Genomic DNA, 18,034 nt, shown 5'->3' on the forward strand with positions numbered 1-18,034 from the left:
ATTATTCTAGCTTGGGGTTACTAATTGGACTTTGGATGTGGCTTCATTGAAAAGTCTATTGAATTTAATAGTAAAAACGGAGACAGAACGGTAACAAAAGGAAAACTGTGTGTGAACTACAAATTAAAAAACGTCCGCTGTTTGCAAAAAACGCCCGAAAATAATGATCGTGTTAATTATTTCTCCACCCGCTGCAAAAACGTCCGTTATTCAATACGTTGTGTGCATTGGACGTCCGTCTTCCCATTGATTTCAATGCCATTGCATTGCAGTCAGTTAAATCTCGGCAAAAACGGACGTTATTTTAAATATGAAAATCGGCCGCCTTTTTTAATATTTTTGACGTTGTGTGAAAATAGCCTATCTTTGTAAACACCAAATGTAAACCTGTGGTACAAAAAAGGAAGCCAGACCATAAGCGTAACACAAATCCTATTTCATGGGGGCATATCCCCTGGTGCTACAAGGATTTAGTTATTACCTGCTTGTGTGCGGTGTATACATGTGTGCTCATCCAAATGATGCAAAGGTTATAATTATAATTTATGAGACCACACCCTCCTTAATGGAAGTGACACACAGGTACAAGAGCTGCCGTAATTGGCAATCTGGTCTTCAAATCCTTTAATTGCAACCCCCATTAACTAAAATGTAACCAAGGAAATTTGTTGAAATAATTAAGGAATTATCCCTCCTTAATATTTATACCGTGTAATTAGTAGACACTTAAGCCAGGTTAATGAACCTCACTCTGGAGCCAACAATGGTTATTATGTTATAAAGGGTAGCTATGATTAAAAGAAAATAATAATACTTTTCATATGTCACAGCGGAAAGTTTGGATTTTTGATCAACGACGACCTGGGTTATGAGACCCTACCAGTCACGTAGATGCGGAAGTATGGAGCATTGTGCCTCTTTCTTTCTGATTGGCTCTGCTTGTCCTTCCTCCTCCAAGCATGTGGTGTATGGATTTATAGTTATCAGTAGTTCAGTTTTGTTATTTTTATTTTTTACGGGTGTATAGTTATTTTACTTTTGCTCAAGATTTATATTATTTATAAAAGTAAGCAGTGTATGGGGTCCCATTCTTCTTACCCGCCCTCAAATGCATACAAAGTGTCTCATATTTATTATGTATAGTGACGTTGAGACCTAGATTTATCAGTCTGTCAGAAACCAAAACTGCGGAGATTTGCCCATAGCTGTTACAGTGCTGAAGTCCTATATCAACCACTTGTAGAATGATACCTCCGCTGCAGTCGGTTGCTTTGGGCAAATCACTCAAGTTTTTTGGCTCAGATGAATAAATCCTCACTGCTGTGAGTTATTGTTTTCGGGAGAAATGTCAGGATGGGTAAGGCTGGGTTCACACTGCGTTTTTAGCATACGTTTAACGGATCCGGTTTTTTTAACGGAAAAAAAAAATTGTGTCAGCAACGTTTGTGTGTCCGTCCAAAAAAAAAAAAAAGGATCCGTTTTGATCAGTTTTTTTAAAATTGGAAGTCAATGGAAAAACGGATCAAAACTGATGCACACAAATGCATCCGTTTTTGCAATCCGTTTTTCATCCTTTTTAAAAAAAAAAACAGATGAAAAAAAACGGATTGCAAAAACGCAGTGTGAACCCAGCCTAAGAGAGATATAATCTATAGTCTGTTGCTTCCGTATGAAGTCTACAATAATATGTACAATTTCATGTGAATATTTCAGGTAGATACACTAAATCCAGAAGAGTGTTTAAAAAGAAGCATTCACAGGGTTTTCCAGTGCCACATTTAGTCAGCATATAACAGCTGATCATGGGTGGTCCTGGCAAGCATCCCAAGTGGTTAACACTAACCACACTAGTGGTTTATGCTACTGAATATGTCAGTGACAACATTCCTTGTGGTCTATGGCACTAAAGTGGTTAATAACCTTTTTGGTGATCTAAGTTTATAAAAATTTTAATGCTAACATCCCTGTTGGTCTTGGGTAGTAGAGGGATTGTAAGGGCTGTCCAGGAGATAAACAAGGCAGCGGTGATGACATGCTGTATCGGCACGTAACCGCTGTAGTCATTCACTGGTCCCAGTAATGTCAGTAATTGTGCCATGCTGCTTCTGTAATAGGGCATGAGTTGCTCTCACTACATTACACACTTGGGTAATGAGGTATATGTAATTAATACTACAGTCCAAGTGTAATGTAGGTCCAGTTATATGAATTTGATAGCTCCTGTCTATATAAGGTGTCACAGCTTACAATGTATATCAGAGCAAAGACCAAGCCGTGAGGAGGAAAGAACTACCTGTAGAGCTCAGAGGCAGGATTGTGTGGAGAGCTCAATGACCTCCATAAATGGAAGAGGTTTGGAACAACCAGGACTCTTCATAGAGCTGACACCCCACCAAACTATGTAATGGGGGGGGGGGGGAGAAGGGCCTTAGAAGTGTAAGATAAGAGAGGTGTCCTAGAACATAATGTTACTGTCTGAGATCCTGTGTGCCTGTGTGCAGGTTGTTGAAACTTCCAGAGGTTCATTACTACAGACCCCACCAATCTGGGCTTAATGGTGTATGGTTGTGTGTGTGTGTGTGTGTGTGTAATATATATATATATATATATATATATATATATATATATATATATATATATATATTATAATATATACACTCACCGGCCACTTTATTAGGTACACCATGCTAGTAACGGGTTGGACCCCCTTTTGCCTTCAGAACTGCCTCAATTCTTCGTGGCATAGATACAACAAGGTGCTGGAAGCTTCCTCAGAGATTTTGGTCCATATTGACATGATGGCATCACACAGTTGCCGCAGATTTGTCGGCTGCACATCCATGATGCCAATCTCCCGTTCCACCACATCCCAAAGATGCTCTATTGGATTGAGATCTGGTGACTGTGGAGGCCATTTGAGTACAGTGAACTCAGTGTCATGTTCAAGAAACCAGTCTGAGATGATTCTAGCTTTATGACATGGCGCATTATCCTGCTGAAAGTAGCCGTCAGATGTTGGGTACATTGTGGTCATAAAGGGATGGACATGGTCAGCAACAATACTCAGGTAGGCTGTGGCGTTGCAACGATGCTCAATTGGTACCAAGGGGCCCAAAGAGGGCCAAGAAAATATTCCCCACACCATGACACCACCACCACCAGCCTGAACCGTTGATACAAGGCAGGATGGATCCATGCTTTCATGTTGTTGAGGCCAAATTCTGACCCTACCATCCGAATGTCGCAGCAGAAATCGAGACTCATCAGACCAGGCAACGTTTTTCCAATCTTCTACTGTCCAATTTTGATGAGCTTGTGCAAATTGTAGCCTCAGTTTCCTGTTCTTAGCTGAAAGGAGTGGCACCCGGTGTGGTCTTCTGCTGCTGTAGCCCATCTGCCTCAAAGTTGGACGTACTGTGCGTTCAGAGATGCTCTTCTGCCTACCTTGGTTGTAACGGTTGGCTATTTCAGTCACTGTTGCCTTTCTATCAGCTCGAACCAGTCTGCCCATTCTCCTCTGACCTCTGGCATCAACAAGGCATTTCCGCCCACAGAACTGCTGCTCACTGGATGTTTTTTCTTTTTCGGACCATTCTCTGTAAACCCTAGAGATGGTTGTGCGTGAAAATCCCAGTAGATCAGCAGTTTCTGAAATACTCATTATACCTACAAAAAAATACTGTACCCAGATATAATATAATCACGAATGAATTTTTATTGATTACACAGACATATAACAATATATATAAAAACACAAACTGAATCAGAACGGATGATGACTAAAAACATGGGTAAAGTGCATATACTACAGTGCCGGCCTATGACAAAAATGTGCAAAAATGCAAACGTAATAAGTATTACAAGTAAGGTGCCTGGCACAATCAATAAATAAGGTTTACATATTCAGCAAGGGTTCATTACAGTAAACAACATGTCCCAAAAGACCATAAACCAATGTCATAGACAGCCCTATCACTGAAACATTACCTGCTATGTATGTTCATACAATACCCATGAGGTGCGCCCCGACGCGCGTTTCGGCAACACGCCTTTATCGAGGGGTGGCGCCACACTACTAGATCTGATCTTTTATATCCCCTATTCCTGGCTCTAACCAATGAAACACTCCATTCCACGCATAATAATAACAATCACCTGCATGTCTCGTCGGCGCATGTTCCCAGGGCCATCCGTCTCAAACACTTCCGGGTCCGAGCACACATGACCCACGCCAAGCGTGATCATGTGACCGTGCTCCGAACCGCAAGCGATGTCGGGAGAGACCTCTCGCTTGCGGTTCGGAGCACGGTCACATGATCACGCTTGGCGTGGGTCATGTGTGCTCGGACCCGGAAGTGTTTGAGACGGATGGCCCTGGGAACATGCGCCGACGAGACATGCAGGTGATTGTTATTATTATGCGTGGAATGGAGTGTTTCATTGGTTAGAGCCAGGAATAGGGGATATAAAAGATCAGATCTAGTAGTGTGGCGCCACCCCTCGATAAAGGCGTGTTGCCGAAACGCGCGTCGGGGCGCACCTCATGGGTATTGTATGAACATACATAGCAGGTAATGTTTCAGTGATAGGGCTGTCTATGACATTGGTTTATGGTCTTTTGGGACATGTTGTTTACTGTAATGAACCCTTGCTGAATATGTAAACCTTATTTATTGATTGTGCCAGGCACCTTACTTGTAATACTTATTACGTTTGCATTTTTGCACATTTTTGTCATAGGCCGGCACTGTAGTATATGCACTTTACCCATGTTTTTAGTCATCATCCGTTCTGATTCAGTTTGTGTTTTTATATATATTGTTATATGTCTGTGTAATCAATAAAAATTCATTCGTGATTATATTATATCTGGGTACAGTATTTTTTTGTAGGTATATTGTATTGTTTTGCTGTCATAGCACCCAGTAGATTATCCCCACATATTTTATAGTCTGCACTTGCTTGTTATACCTCTGGGGTAGAGTATCAGCTTGTACATTTTTGTTTGGTTTTCTGAAATACTCAGACCAGCCCTTCTGGCACCAACAACCATGCCACGTTCAAAGGCACTCAAATCACCTTTCTTCCCCATACTGATGCTCGGTTTGAACTGCAGGAGATTGTCTTGACCATGTCTACATGCCTAAATGCACTGAGTTGCCGCCATGTGATTGGCTGATTAGAAATTAAGTGGTAACGTGCAGTTGGACAGGTGTACCTAATAAAGTGGCCGGTGAGTGTATATATATATATATATATATATATATATATATATATATATATATATACAGTGGTGCCTTGAATTACGAGCATAATTCGTTCCGGGACCGCGCTTGTAATCCAAATCCACTGTTAAACCAAAGAATATTTTCCCATAAGATATCATAGAAATGCAGACAATTGGTTCCACACCCCAAAAATAATGATTTATTATTCTGAATAACATGTAAAACAGATGAAACAAACATTCAGAAACATCAGAATATGTGATATTATAAGTTACTGTACAGTAATGGAGAGGATGGGAAACACAAGGGGCGGACAGAGACTGCAGGGAGCATGAAGGAATGAGCAGGGCAGATGTTGGCACTGTATAGCAGCACTCTCTGTCCGGGGAGAGAGGGGTTACAGCTATGGAGTGATTACCTCCACAGTCCTGTCCCCTGATGTAAGCCCCAGCCTGAAGTGGATCTGCTATGATTTGGAAGGTGAGGGAGACTTCCTGGGTCAGAGTACAGAGCTGTAGACCACACTATGCAGACCATGCCCCTCTTCCACTCGCAGTCCCACCTAGTACAGGGAGCTCTTACACCAAAGCAATGCTCTTAAACCAAATCACAATTTTGAAAACCTGTGAGCTCTTAAACCAAGTTACTCTTAAACCAAACCAAACCAAAAAACACGCGCCACTCTTTAAAAAAGTATGTCCCCCAATATTTATGAAAAAAAAAACTGAAAAATTTATCCCATAGAAAACACAGTGGGCCAGACCGTGACCACCAACAGCCAGACCACTGCTTTTAGAGCAGAGTGGGGGTCTGTAACCTTGACAATTAGCTGTCAATAATAGGAGGGAAAGAGCAGCATATCAAGAGAAGGACGCAAGTTTTTTAAACCATTGTATCTGCAAAAGACAAGTCCTCTAAGTATAATTACAGTAGCTGAGATGGGAATACCCCTTTTAAGGCAATGCAAGATTTCTCAAATTCTCTTTCCTGTGTGTCTTTACGGTGTATTCATTGCTCATAGGGAAGACCTGAACTGATGGGAATGGGGGAGGGGGGGGCTATTATCTGAACCAGTACTGGGCCACAGTTACTGAAGGTGTATGAACATCTTATGATCATATGTTGATCACGAGGGTTTTTTTTTCCCTAAAATTACATTTTTTCCCATTGTGTGTGTAAATGGCTCAGATATTGGTCTGAAATCTGTGCGTTAACCCAGTCTTAGGGCCCTATTTCACCGGACGATTATCGTTCAGGTTATCGTTAAATCGTTCGAATCTAAACGATAATGCAGTTAACGATTAACGACCGAACGAGAAATCGTTGACCTAGGCCTATTTTTATTGTTGCTCGTTCGCAAATCCTTTGCATTGAATAAGACATCGTTCGGTCGTTCGCAATAGATACGCAATGGCGAATAAATAGCGAAGAAAAACGATCGCAATTACGATCATAAGTAACGATTATCCTTCCATGGAAATGAGTGAACGTTTTCAGGTCTTTCGCAATAGCGGTCGTTTGAGATCGTTAATCGTTAACGATTATGCAAACGATAATCGTCCGGTGGAATAGGGCCCTAAGTCTTACTTGCTGAGCTGAATAAACAGGGACAACACCCATACTACATAGTTAATATAAAATTAATACTAAGAGGTAATATGAAGCGAATTTCTAGTAGAACAGAAAGCAGCGGATATTCTGCAGCGCCGCAGTGTTGTTACTCCTATTGAAGGGCAGAATCAATGTCTTCATCCTCTAGCTGATAAGAGGAGACTACAGCTAGATGAAGAGTGAGGTCATTTGCTGGAGGCCTGAGATCACATCACGTGTCCAAGCTGTGTGGGGAGCAGGGCCGAGCTTTGCCAGGAAGGAAACGTTAGCTAGAGAAACAAAAGCATTGTGAGCGGGTGTACTGAAAAAATAACTACTTCATCGCTGGAGACGTTTCACATCCTTTGTCTTCAGAAAAGCCAGTATACATGCTCTAGTGCCGGGATACTTAATCCTAGAATGTGAAAGGGACATTAGATGCCTTTTTTTAAGGTTTCAACAGCAGCACAATAACCATGCCACCCCAGCCAACATTGAGATCTTCCCCCTACGTCTAAATGATGCTAGCTTCACACTTCCCGTCTGCACGATAACATTCAAACTTTACTGCCTATGATTTTCCACAGCATCCTCATCAAAATAGGGTTTTGTGTGCAGGTAATTTTCACATTGCCGTCGAATGTATAAGTGGGAAGGATTGCATGAGAGCACAGATGGTATGAAGAATCCTTTTATATAGCTTAGGAGCACTAACAAGCTCTTTGTGTTAAACCTTTGTCTGTATTTACATGCAGATAGTCCGGTCATCCCGGAGGCACTGGATGAGATATCGGATATCTGTGTTACTAAATGAATGCTAACAAGATAAAAAAATATATATATATTTGCAATAAGCCATAATATAGGATTATTATTATTATTACCTTATTTAAGCTTTGATTTTTTATTTTTTTTGTAAACCCGTGCAAAATACATGCATTTTAGAAATATTTTAACGTGTAAATACCACAATCGGAAACTTGTTGAACGACGTGGATTTTTTTTTTTACAGAATTTTTAAACAAATTTAGTTAATGAATTTGGTGTCTAGAACTGTAAACTGAGACTGACCCAACAGAATCTCAGAAAAAATGGCGCAATTATCGGCCGAATAGGCTGATTATTGTCATTTACAAGAGTGAATGAGCAAACGCTGGTTTATCAGCTGGACGCATGTTTATGACTAGAGATGCGCGGACCATCGGACTTTTGGTCCAACGGCATCTGCGCTCGATCGTGATGCCTATGATCCCGGGTGCATAGTTGCATTCCCGGAAATATGCGGCCAGGATATGCCAGGGAATTCCAGATTGATTCCCTGGCATATCCTGGCCACATATTCCCGGGATCGCAACTATGCACCCGGGATCATAGGCCTCACGATCGAGCGAACTGCTTTCGGACCAAAAGTCCGAAAGGTTTGCTCATCTCTATTTATGACTAGAAATGAGCAAATTTACATTAAGGGTCCTAATAGACGAAAGAGTAACAATTTGCAAACGATTAACGATGATTTTCTTTAGACGTTTGATCGTTGCCTGCGTATGCACAGAAAGATTATTGCTTCAATTCGAACGATATAACGATATTTCACACAATCTTTCTTTCCGTTCGATAAACCCCGAACCCTCAGCATTAGACCCCTGGTGACTGGAGAAGATGGCTGTTCTACTGTATCTATCTTCAGCCATCGGGAGTCAAATGGCAAGTGTTTGGCATTACGTGAAACAAACTTACTGTAGTTTTGCTCATTTTTTTTTTTTTTTGCCTAAAAATTTTTGTTGCCAGCACAACAGGAAATGTGGCGCTGACCATAATGGAGGGGAAGGGCTACAGAATTGTTTATGGGGTCGCTCACTCCCAACAATTGTGGTGCTTTGAGCGCTGATTGACTTGTATGTAGTAATTCCATACTTGTTATCAAGCAATAATTTCCTTTGTAAAACAAACCCAAGGATGCATTCACACGTTCAGTGATTTTCAGGGTCTGTGGATGAAGTCCACTATCTATCTCCATGATCCATGATTGCATCCGTTTTGCATCCATGTCCGTATTTTTCAGGGATCTGTTTAAAGCTTTTTAAATTACACTGATTACATCACATCCGTGTTTTTCACGGACTGCACGGATGTCAGATCTGTGTAATCTGTGAAAAACACAGATCTCATAGACTTTTATGGGGGAATCTGTGTCGTCATCTCGTCCGAGTTATGACATGACCTATTTTTTCAGGGAACGGATTGCGGATCCGTGGAAAAAACGGAACGTGTGAATAGCAGAATAGAAAGCAATAGGCTGTAAAATTGTTCATGATTACAGATCCGTGATCAGACAACTTCACGGAACGTGTGAATGCAGCCTAAGCCAATAGTTGCTGGTGGTGTCACTATTAGGAAACCCCTAAACATAAATTCAATTTCTGGAGCACCCCGCCTCCTGTTCTTAACTAAACAAAACATAATGTAAGGGCTGTAAAACCATTTCATAATCTGTATTATGGCCATAAATTGGTGACCGCCATCTTTGAACAGACTAAAATCATTTTGCCATTCCTAATATAAAAGTCAGAGCTCTTCTCCTTTGTTGAACCCCCATTCACTAAACTAAGCTCAATCCCTTCAGTGCATCAAGACGATCTTTGGCCATGTGACCCATGTGAAGAATAAAATCACTATAACCCTTTTTACTAAAGTACACTTAGGCCAGAATACCATGAAAAAAATATATATATTAATAATGTAAATTTACTTAACGATAACCAGCCTAAATGCTTATTCATTGGCTGATTGAGTCATTTGTGCAGCCATTTAAATTATTGTTATCGGCCACACATTGCTGACCTCCCATTGCCAATTTTTCTGACTGGCACTTGATTGCTACCTCCTGTCGACCCCTAAAGCCCCTGTGCAGTGTTCCTTTCCATAATACCGGCGGTATGCAATGTGAAGTCACAATATCCCACTAGTTATCATTCTGTCTAACTAAATTATCACTTTTTTATTCTTTTTTTTTTTTTTTTTTTTGTGATAAATAATTATTTCCCAGTTATGGGTCCTCCAGTAAAATCACGTAATTCCTTAAAAACCCTTTACTAAATAAAAAAATTTAATCCAGTTTTTATGACTTTTAACAAGCTTTATTCAGACTGAAACTAATAAAAACTAATCCATGACTTCATTATTGCCCTGGGGGGAGTGTTATTTTCATCCATGAGCCTGTTTTAGTCCTGTGAAGCTGTACTTTTTGTGTAGGGGAAGAAATAGAGGAGGAAACCTGTATTATGAATCATTTCTTATACAGTGTGACTGATTATATTGTACATCTCAGCTGTGTATACTGTATATGTTCTGTGATTCCTATCTGCTTAAAGGGAAACTAACTTCCTGATAGTTCCCTAGTGGACACGGCGCTGGGGATGAAGGTATGTGTTTTACCTTCATCCTCAGCACTGTTCTCGTGCTGTTAGTTGTGCCTGGTAAGCCGTTAGGAGCACTTGGGGCATAGCGACTGCATCTGCGAGCAACCATCTGGCCTGACCCCCTCCATTGATGATAATTAGAGGGAACGAGCCAGCCAGGAAACATAGCCCTGCCCCCGCATAGCTATCTGCCCCCAGCCAGCCCCTCGATTGGGGCTCAGAGGGGCGGTAGCCATGCCCCCAGTGCTCCTAACACTTACCAGCCACAACTAATAACAGGGGAGTGGTGCAGAGGATAAAGGTAACAGATATGCCTTCATCCCAACTCCCACTAGGGAGCTATCAGCAGGTTAGATTAGTCTTACCTGCTGATAGTTCCCCTGTAATATCAGAGACCATATGAGCAGATGATATAGTTTGTTATGCGTGACAAATATATACCTGTATGAAGTCATAGAATCTGTATGGAAAAAATTAATAATTAGAAAAGTAAAAAATAGAATCACACCATATAGTCCTTGAAGAAGCTGTCACCTTCAAAACATCCCCTAAGGGTAGCTTCACACATACCGACTCGCAGCTGCCGCCCGGCTCCCGCTCTGTATACATTACCTGTCCTCGCTGCATGGGGTCGCGGCGTACTGCTCTCCCGCCCGGCCAATCAGTGGCTGCTGCAGGGCAACACACTGATTGGACGGGCAAGAGAGCAGTACACCGGGACCCCGTGCAGCAAGGACAGGTAATGTATACAGAGCAGGAGCGGGAGCCGGGCGGCAGCTGAAGGGGTTAAGCGGCCGGCAGAATTACATACACGCAGCGAGCGTTCAGACCGCTTTGTGTATGTAGTGAAAGTGATCTGCCAGGACCTAGCCGACTCGCAGCATTATTAAAGTGAAAGTCTATTGAAAGTCCATTGTGCATGTAGGCTGATAGTGGCCTTTCAACATGTGCTCTTACACTAAAGGATTATCAGCCTGAATGGTCAAGTAAGGTTGGTAATAGTTTACTGTTATAGGGCCTCAAGTGGTTTTCTCCATTATATTCCTGAGCTCAGTAGTCCTCTCTATGCATCAGTATACCCACACTGTTATCACTAAAGGCTCTATTACAAGAAATGATTATCAGCCAATATCGGCCGTTATCGCGGATGATCGTCTTGTGTAATTGAAGGCAACGATCAGCCGATGAGCTGCTATGGATTGCCCGGACGATCCAGCGATCACCTGGGCAGCCCCCCCCCCCCACGTGCTTAGCTCCCCGCAGCCCCCCTGCACTCACCAGCTCGCTGCCGGCGCGTGTAATAGCGGCAGCAGCGAGCAGGGAACAAGGTGCAAACAAGCTCTGACAGCGCTCGTTTGCTCCTCTCAGTTGCCCCGTGTAATAAGGGCTTAAGCCTATAATGGCTTATAAGGGCCTATTCCACGGAGCGATAAGCGGCTGAATCGGCCCAGTTCGGACGATTATCGCTCTGTGGAATAGAGACAACGATCAGCAGATGACCGTGTCCTCGCCTGATTGTTTATTTAGGTTCAAAATGATCATGTCATCTGATCGTTTATTTAGGTTCAAACCTAAAATCATCAGGCACAGATGTGTGGAATAGCGATGCGCGGCGGGCAACCAACGATTTCAGAAGCACAATGCTTACCTAAGCGTGTTGCAAGTCTTCTCCTGTGCTCCTTCTTCCTCCCGATCCCGTGAGCAGCAGCAGCTTCAGTGTGGCCTATCTTAGCAGGCAGACCGTTCAGCCAATCACTGGCAAGGACCACTGCGGCCAGTAATTGGCTGAGCGGTCTGTCAGCTCAGACAGGCCGCACCAAATCTGCGGGATCGGGAGGAAGAAGGAGCGCAGGAGAAGACCTGCAACATGTTTAGGTAATGTATGGTGTTTAAACAAGGGCAAATCTAGCAGATCGGTGCTCGTTTACGTTATTGATCGGGACCCCATCAGCCTGTGGAATAGCACCCTTACAGCGGGGAAACAAGAGAGTAGAAAGCTAAAAATTACAAGTTTAGAATCAGCATCTTGTATCCTATTTACAGATAATCTTAGTTTAAAGGGGGAGGAGGTGAGGTGAAGTCCCTTTTAAATAAACACATTTTACTGAATATTCAGATAAGTGATACCTATGCCTGATGATAAACAACTATTGATTTTCGCTTAAACAGCTTGAGCCATTTTTTCGCAACCAGATGAACATTCCATTTGGAATTTTTGTAGATTTTTAGACCTACATCTTCCTTCTACAGCTCACTTTGTTACTACTTACAACTGTTTATCAGGAGAAGCTGGACTTTGTGTCAGCCCTGACAGTGTATCAAATGCTTTTTACAAGAACACATAAGAAATGCATACAGGAACATACCAAATCATATTATGGAAAACTACATATAATTATTATATATCTATAATGCCACCATACATATAAACACTTATATGTACTTACAGACTATAAGGAGAGGATTGGAGACAGAAGGGAGAGGGGCTAAAGTGCCTAATTTCTTCTCTGGCCATCTTTTATAAATAAGATAATGCAAGTGAGTAAAACCGGTCATAGTTTGGTGAAATAACTTCTGATTACATAACAGTTGGTTTTGCTTCCAGTGCTTCATTCTTGTTTTCTTTTACAAAACTTAGTTCTATTTGTCTTATTTGCTTCGCTCCTCAGAACTTATCCAGAGATTTAATACATTACCTACATGTTCTCTTCTGATTTTAATTTCTTCTTCTGTATTTTAGATAATAATCATTTTTTGAATGGAGAAACTGTAGGCCCATCCGAAGATCTATATATAGGAGAAGCATTGTATTACATAAATGAGTGTGAATTATCGCCATCATCGAAAAGGTCCCTGAAGTAGCCACTTACAACTGGAGGTGAATGTGCAGTCAGAGGTCCTTAATATCAAAAAGGGAGAATCTGAGCGAGAATGTTTCCTTAACCAATGGATTGTAAATTCAGGGGATGTGTCAGCGATTGAAGATCAAGTATCATCAGCAGTCAGACACCAGGAATTATTTTGTGTACCTTCTGAAGAGACCTGGAGTGAGAGATCTGAAGAGACACTTAATCCAGGACATGACTCAGTTCAATACCCTGATAACATCAAGGAACAAGCTGCGGGAGAGTTGTGAATTGGGGAAGCAAAATCATATTTAGAAAGTGTCACGATAAAGCGGATCACCGATGGTCAACTATTGGCAAAAGAGCCTCACATGGACACAGTTACATCACAACTGCATGACCCATGCGAGGAGGATTTGTTAAATCTTAAGAAATATCCTGTGGATGAAGAGAAATACTACACGACCAATCGTAGCCTATATACACAGATAAAGGGAAATGACTGCCAGATACAAAATAACCTAAAGGATAATAATATGTCTGCCTCTAACATTATTGCAGATAAGAGCAGTGCCTTAACTCTGCCTGTCGAATTGATTGAGGATAACACTGCTGAATTGGCTGAGGATAACACTGATACATCTATAGAATCCCAGGAATCCATTGATTTATGTAACAATATACATTACCAAGAATGTAGTAAAACAATGAGTCCTACAAACCAACATGACAAGCACTTGCAAACTAGTGAATATGATGGTGAGACTGGTACTCCTAAAACGGAGTCTGATATAGGGCACCTCAATACGTCGACAAACAATACCATTTTAGAAAGTGCAAAGACTGTGAAAATTCGTTCCATGGATTTTCAGGTCAAAAACACTGTGTTAGGTTTATCAAAACCCGATACTACCAGAAACGGCAGGCGGAAAACTGTGCCCCAAATGCCAAAAAGCAGAAAACTGGGATCGCTTTATGAAACTGAGATGGTTTTGCATAAACTGGACTTTGTTGAAGAGGAGAGTCTTTCTGAACAAGAAGAAAGCAGCGAAGATGATAACCTGGACAATTCTCTTACTTTTTCAAGAGATCGTCTTGACCACAGGAAGGAGAGACATCAATATGTTTCAGATCAATTGGACCCTGATGTTTTACACCTGCTGGAAATGCATCTACGTAAACAGCAACTTGTTGAAATTAAGGAAGAGAGAGAAGAAGAATTGTTGGATGTGCACATTAATAAGGAAAAGTCACGCTCCGAAACCTTTAAACTGTTAAGGAATATATCTCCGGTTTTGGATATGGTTCTTGAGGAGCCTGAGCTGGAACATTCAGGAGACACAGGAGAAGGAGAAGATGTTAGCAAAACCCCATCAGATATAGATTCTGACGAAAGCAGTAATTCCTGTGCCGTGGAATTGGGACTTATGGAATCTCTGCAACATGATTTGATGAGTAAAAGTAGTAAAATAGACAAGCATGAGATCGCTACAATACTCCAGGCGCCAACCTCTGATATTTTAACAAGAGAGAACAAAGGCAAACATAAGGCGGCTGTGTGTGATAACAATAACGGTAAAATTAGATATGAAACCATTAAAAATGAAGAACCAAAAACACTCAAAGATGGAACAGGATACACGAGTAATTTACAAACAGATGAACTGCAAAAGCCTATTGGTGAAAATGTCACATCTGACTTAATTTCCGAATCCACTCCAGTGGAAAATGGACATGATGTGGAAGTGGCATCAGAAGGCGATCCTGGTGATTCGTGGAAAGAGTCTGTGGCACATAAAGATACAGAAACTGAAAACGATGGTATGGGAGAACCGGACCATGCGTGCCAGTGCACAACTAGCAGAGCTGAAAATAAAGACCTTAACTTGGATGTAAACAATGAAGAAGTATCGGATACAGAGGCCTGTGTTACAGATACAGGGATAGCAGTACCCGAAAGTAATGGGGATGCATTTACTGAAACAGAATCGGAGTGTGTGAAAACTAAAGATGCCTCAAATGAACAGTGCCCTACTTTAGATGGAAACCCCAAACCCCATGACATCACTGTACCCAGTTTGGATGATAATGTGTCATTGCCCACAATATCCAAAATCACTGATAGCCATTTTCCAAATCAGACTGATAATTTTATAACTGGAGAAGTTTTTACTGAACAACATGATGATATTGACAACGCCATTGGGGGAGAAAGCACAGACCAAACAGATCTCAAAGAAGAATTAAAGGTTAGATGTAATGTACAGTTACTGTGACCTGTAGGGTTGTCTGGTTTAGCAAATCTGATCTGAAATACCCCTTTCTTTTTCAATGTAGGGGAGAACCCTTATTCAAAAGTTCCATCATGCACATGGTGCACAGAGATTACAAAAAAAAACGTCTTGTCCATACATACATATATTATATGGATAGTCCAGTTTTTCCAGTAGGCATGTAATGTATCATGTCTCCTGTGGTGGTGCTGTAGTGAAATGAAACACCTTAATGTGGGGTTACCCTGGAAAACAACAGATGAATAATAGGGAATTCACAAGCAGAAGGCCTGATGAAATAGGTCTTCAGAAGTCTTCACAGTCAGTCTTTATTGTCCCAGTAAATCTACACACTATGCCTTTCCAAGGTTAGGGCCCATTCACACTGAGCAAAACAGGCTGAAATTCCAAGCGGACTCTGCTCAGAATCCTGTCTGCCTCACTGTCTCAATGTGATGCCTCTGCACCTCCGCTCCGCTCTGCTCAAAGAGTTGGGAATCCAAGCGGAGTCTACTTCACGAGTTCAACTCGGAATTTCCACCTGTTTTTCTCGTGTGAACGGGCCCTAATGCAGCAACCATATTCTGTGTACAGTAATCCTGCAGCCTTATATAGTTTCATACTTCCTTCTATTTGTGCTCTACTTTGTGTAAACATAGAAAGAAAGCTAGGTCAGTAGTAAAGGGTAGATTGAAGAGACTATGACTGCAGGCTCTGACTACACTGAGTGTGTTTTGTTGTCTGTTGCCATGGAGATGCATAGTAGCTGTAGAAACAAAATTGTAAGAAATGTTTAATGAACACTTGATGCAAAGTTGTTTCATACTTTTAAATTTTGACTTATTGGGACAAAAAAAGTTTTTTTTTCTGTCTGAAAAAAGTAGCAGTACATTCCAAGTATTCCAATGGCATACAACCAGAGAGGAGCCCACATTATGATACTGGACTCTGCCATGCAATTGCTACGCTTTGAACTGTGCAATACATTTTTCCTGCTAAAGTGAATCGACAGAGCGGTCCAAAAGTGTGGAGGCCCCTGTATAAATGGGAAAGGATGCATGTGACATGTGTATCTGTATATGAGGATTTGATGAAGAATCCAAATCATTGCTTACATGTGACGTACCCGTAATTATTGGTTCAAAACAATAGGGAGCACATCAAGCATATCCTGTAGTGGGTACCTCTTATTTCTATTTAAATTTTCAGGCAGATACCTATGTCACATGTAGTCCTTCCTATGTGAAAATATAGACTTCCAAGATGGCAGCTTTCAAAGTGGGCACAGCTCCTTGCAGATTTGTCCCCTCCTTAGGAACATGCCACACATAGCATGGGCACTTCCTGTAACCATCTACTCTGGCTTCTCTATACTCTCGACTACGCTGTATTGCAGCTCAGTAATGTTCTCACAAACCAAAGCTTACTGCCGATTCACTCATCCCTACCTACTAGAATTTTAGGCCTAGAATAAAACTAGCTTTCAAATAATGCCATATACCAGGTGCAGTGTTTGAGGAGCAGGGCTTTTTTGCAGTCAGGGTGCTATCTGGATCTGTGTAATGCTAATCTCCTGCCCGTTCTTCAGAGTCAATCAGGCGATGCCCAATGAGTTCCCTGCATGACTCAATTTCCCATCAACAGGACTCGCGTGCAGAACTTTCTGGATGTCCTTTTTTTTCTTGGCAACTGTACCGCACCTGATCTGATGGACTAGCTGGAGATTAGCACTACATTCCCTCATTGCTGTTAACACGTGTCCAAAACCATGCCCCTAGGCATCTACCTATTGTTGTGTAGTATTGCAGAACATCCAGGCTATTGGTGAATGAATGGGAGCGGTTCATGGCCGTGGTTTCGGCCGTAGTGTAAGAACGTGGCCTAAATGTGTTACTGCAATGAGGATGACATCTGAAAGAAATGTCACAGCATCGTACCGTCAGCTCTCCCCTCTATGCATCGAATCAAAACTCTTATTACTTCTATAATGTTTACCGTCATTTGGATCCTGGGGATTTCTGTGATTACAGTCTGTGCGTCATCTCTGTTTCTGGTTATGTTGTTTCCACGGGTCAACCAGTAAGAACAGCAGAATTCTCTAAGTGTATCTGACTTGAACTCCCCCCCTGACTGACCTTACCTGCACATTCATCATCAGTTCATGGAATGTGAAGGAGTATGGGAAGAAATGACCAACTATCCCCCTGGCCCCCCAACCCACCACCCCACCTTGAGCTGGTTAGTGCTGTTTTACCCACAGAGCTTATAGTAGTTCATGATCCCAGCACATTGTGTTTCATAAAAGCACGTTAAAGGGGGAACTTTTTATGTTTTTCATCTTTCATACTAGGAAGTTGCAATACTTGATGCCATCCAAAAGAGATTATGTACGTTGCATTCAAATTCTATGTTTATGAGTAGAAACCTCCTACCACAATGATAAAAGTATTACCATGAGCACTGCTGCTCTAGTCACTCGGGGGGGACAAGTGACCCCTATTCTTGAAATCTGTTGCTGTTCCAGCATTCAGACCCCCACTGCTCAGATACTTATGACTTTTTCTGTGCATAGGGGGGATGCAGTTAAATCTCTGGATAACCCCCTTAACACAACCTGTTTCTAGGACAGTGTCCATCCTTAGGCGCCGTCAGGCTTGTATTTATAGGCAGCAGAGTTT

General features: G+C 41.8%; 1 protein-coding gene across 4 annotated transcripts in view; it reads left to right on the forward strand.

Annotated features, from left to right (window-relative positions):
* LOC138802511 (uncharacterized) overlaps positions 1-18,034 on the forward strand; it is a 72,812-nt gene that overhangs the window by 20,501 nt on the left and 34,277 nt on the right. For 3 of the 4 annotated variants that reach the window (XM_069985919.1, XM_069985917.1, XM_069985918.1), the window contains exon 2: positions 12,978-15,332. In XM_069985919.1, the coding sequence (XP_069842020.1) occupies positions 13,455-15,332 (1,878 nt within the window). In that variant the 5' untranslated portion in view covers positions 12,978-13,454. Of the gene's footprint in view, positions 1-7,365; positions 7,437-12,977; positions 15,333-18,034 lie in introns of those variants that run through there. The other variant, XM_069985916.1, reaches the window with a different exon arrangement.

Source organism: Dendropsophus ebraccatus, chromosome 10 (genome assembly GCF_027789765.1).
Source record: "Dendropsophus ebraccatus isolate aDenEbr1 chromosome 10, aDenEbr1.pat, whole genome shotgun sequence".
Taxonomy (NCBI): domain Eukaryota; kingdom Metazoa; phylum Chordata; class Amphibia; order Anura; family Hylidae; genus Dendropsophus; species Dendropsophus ebraccatus.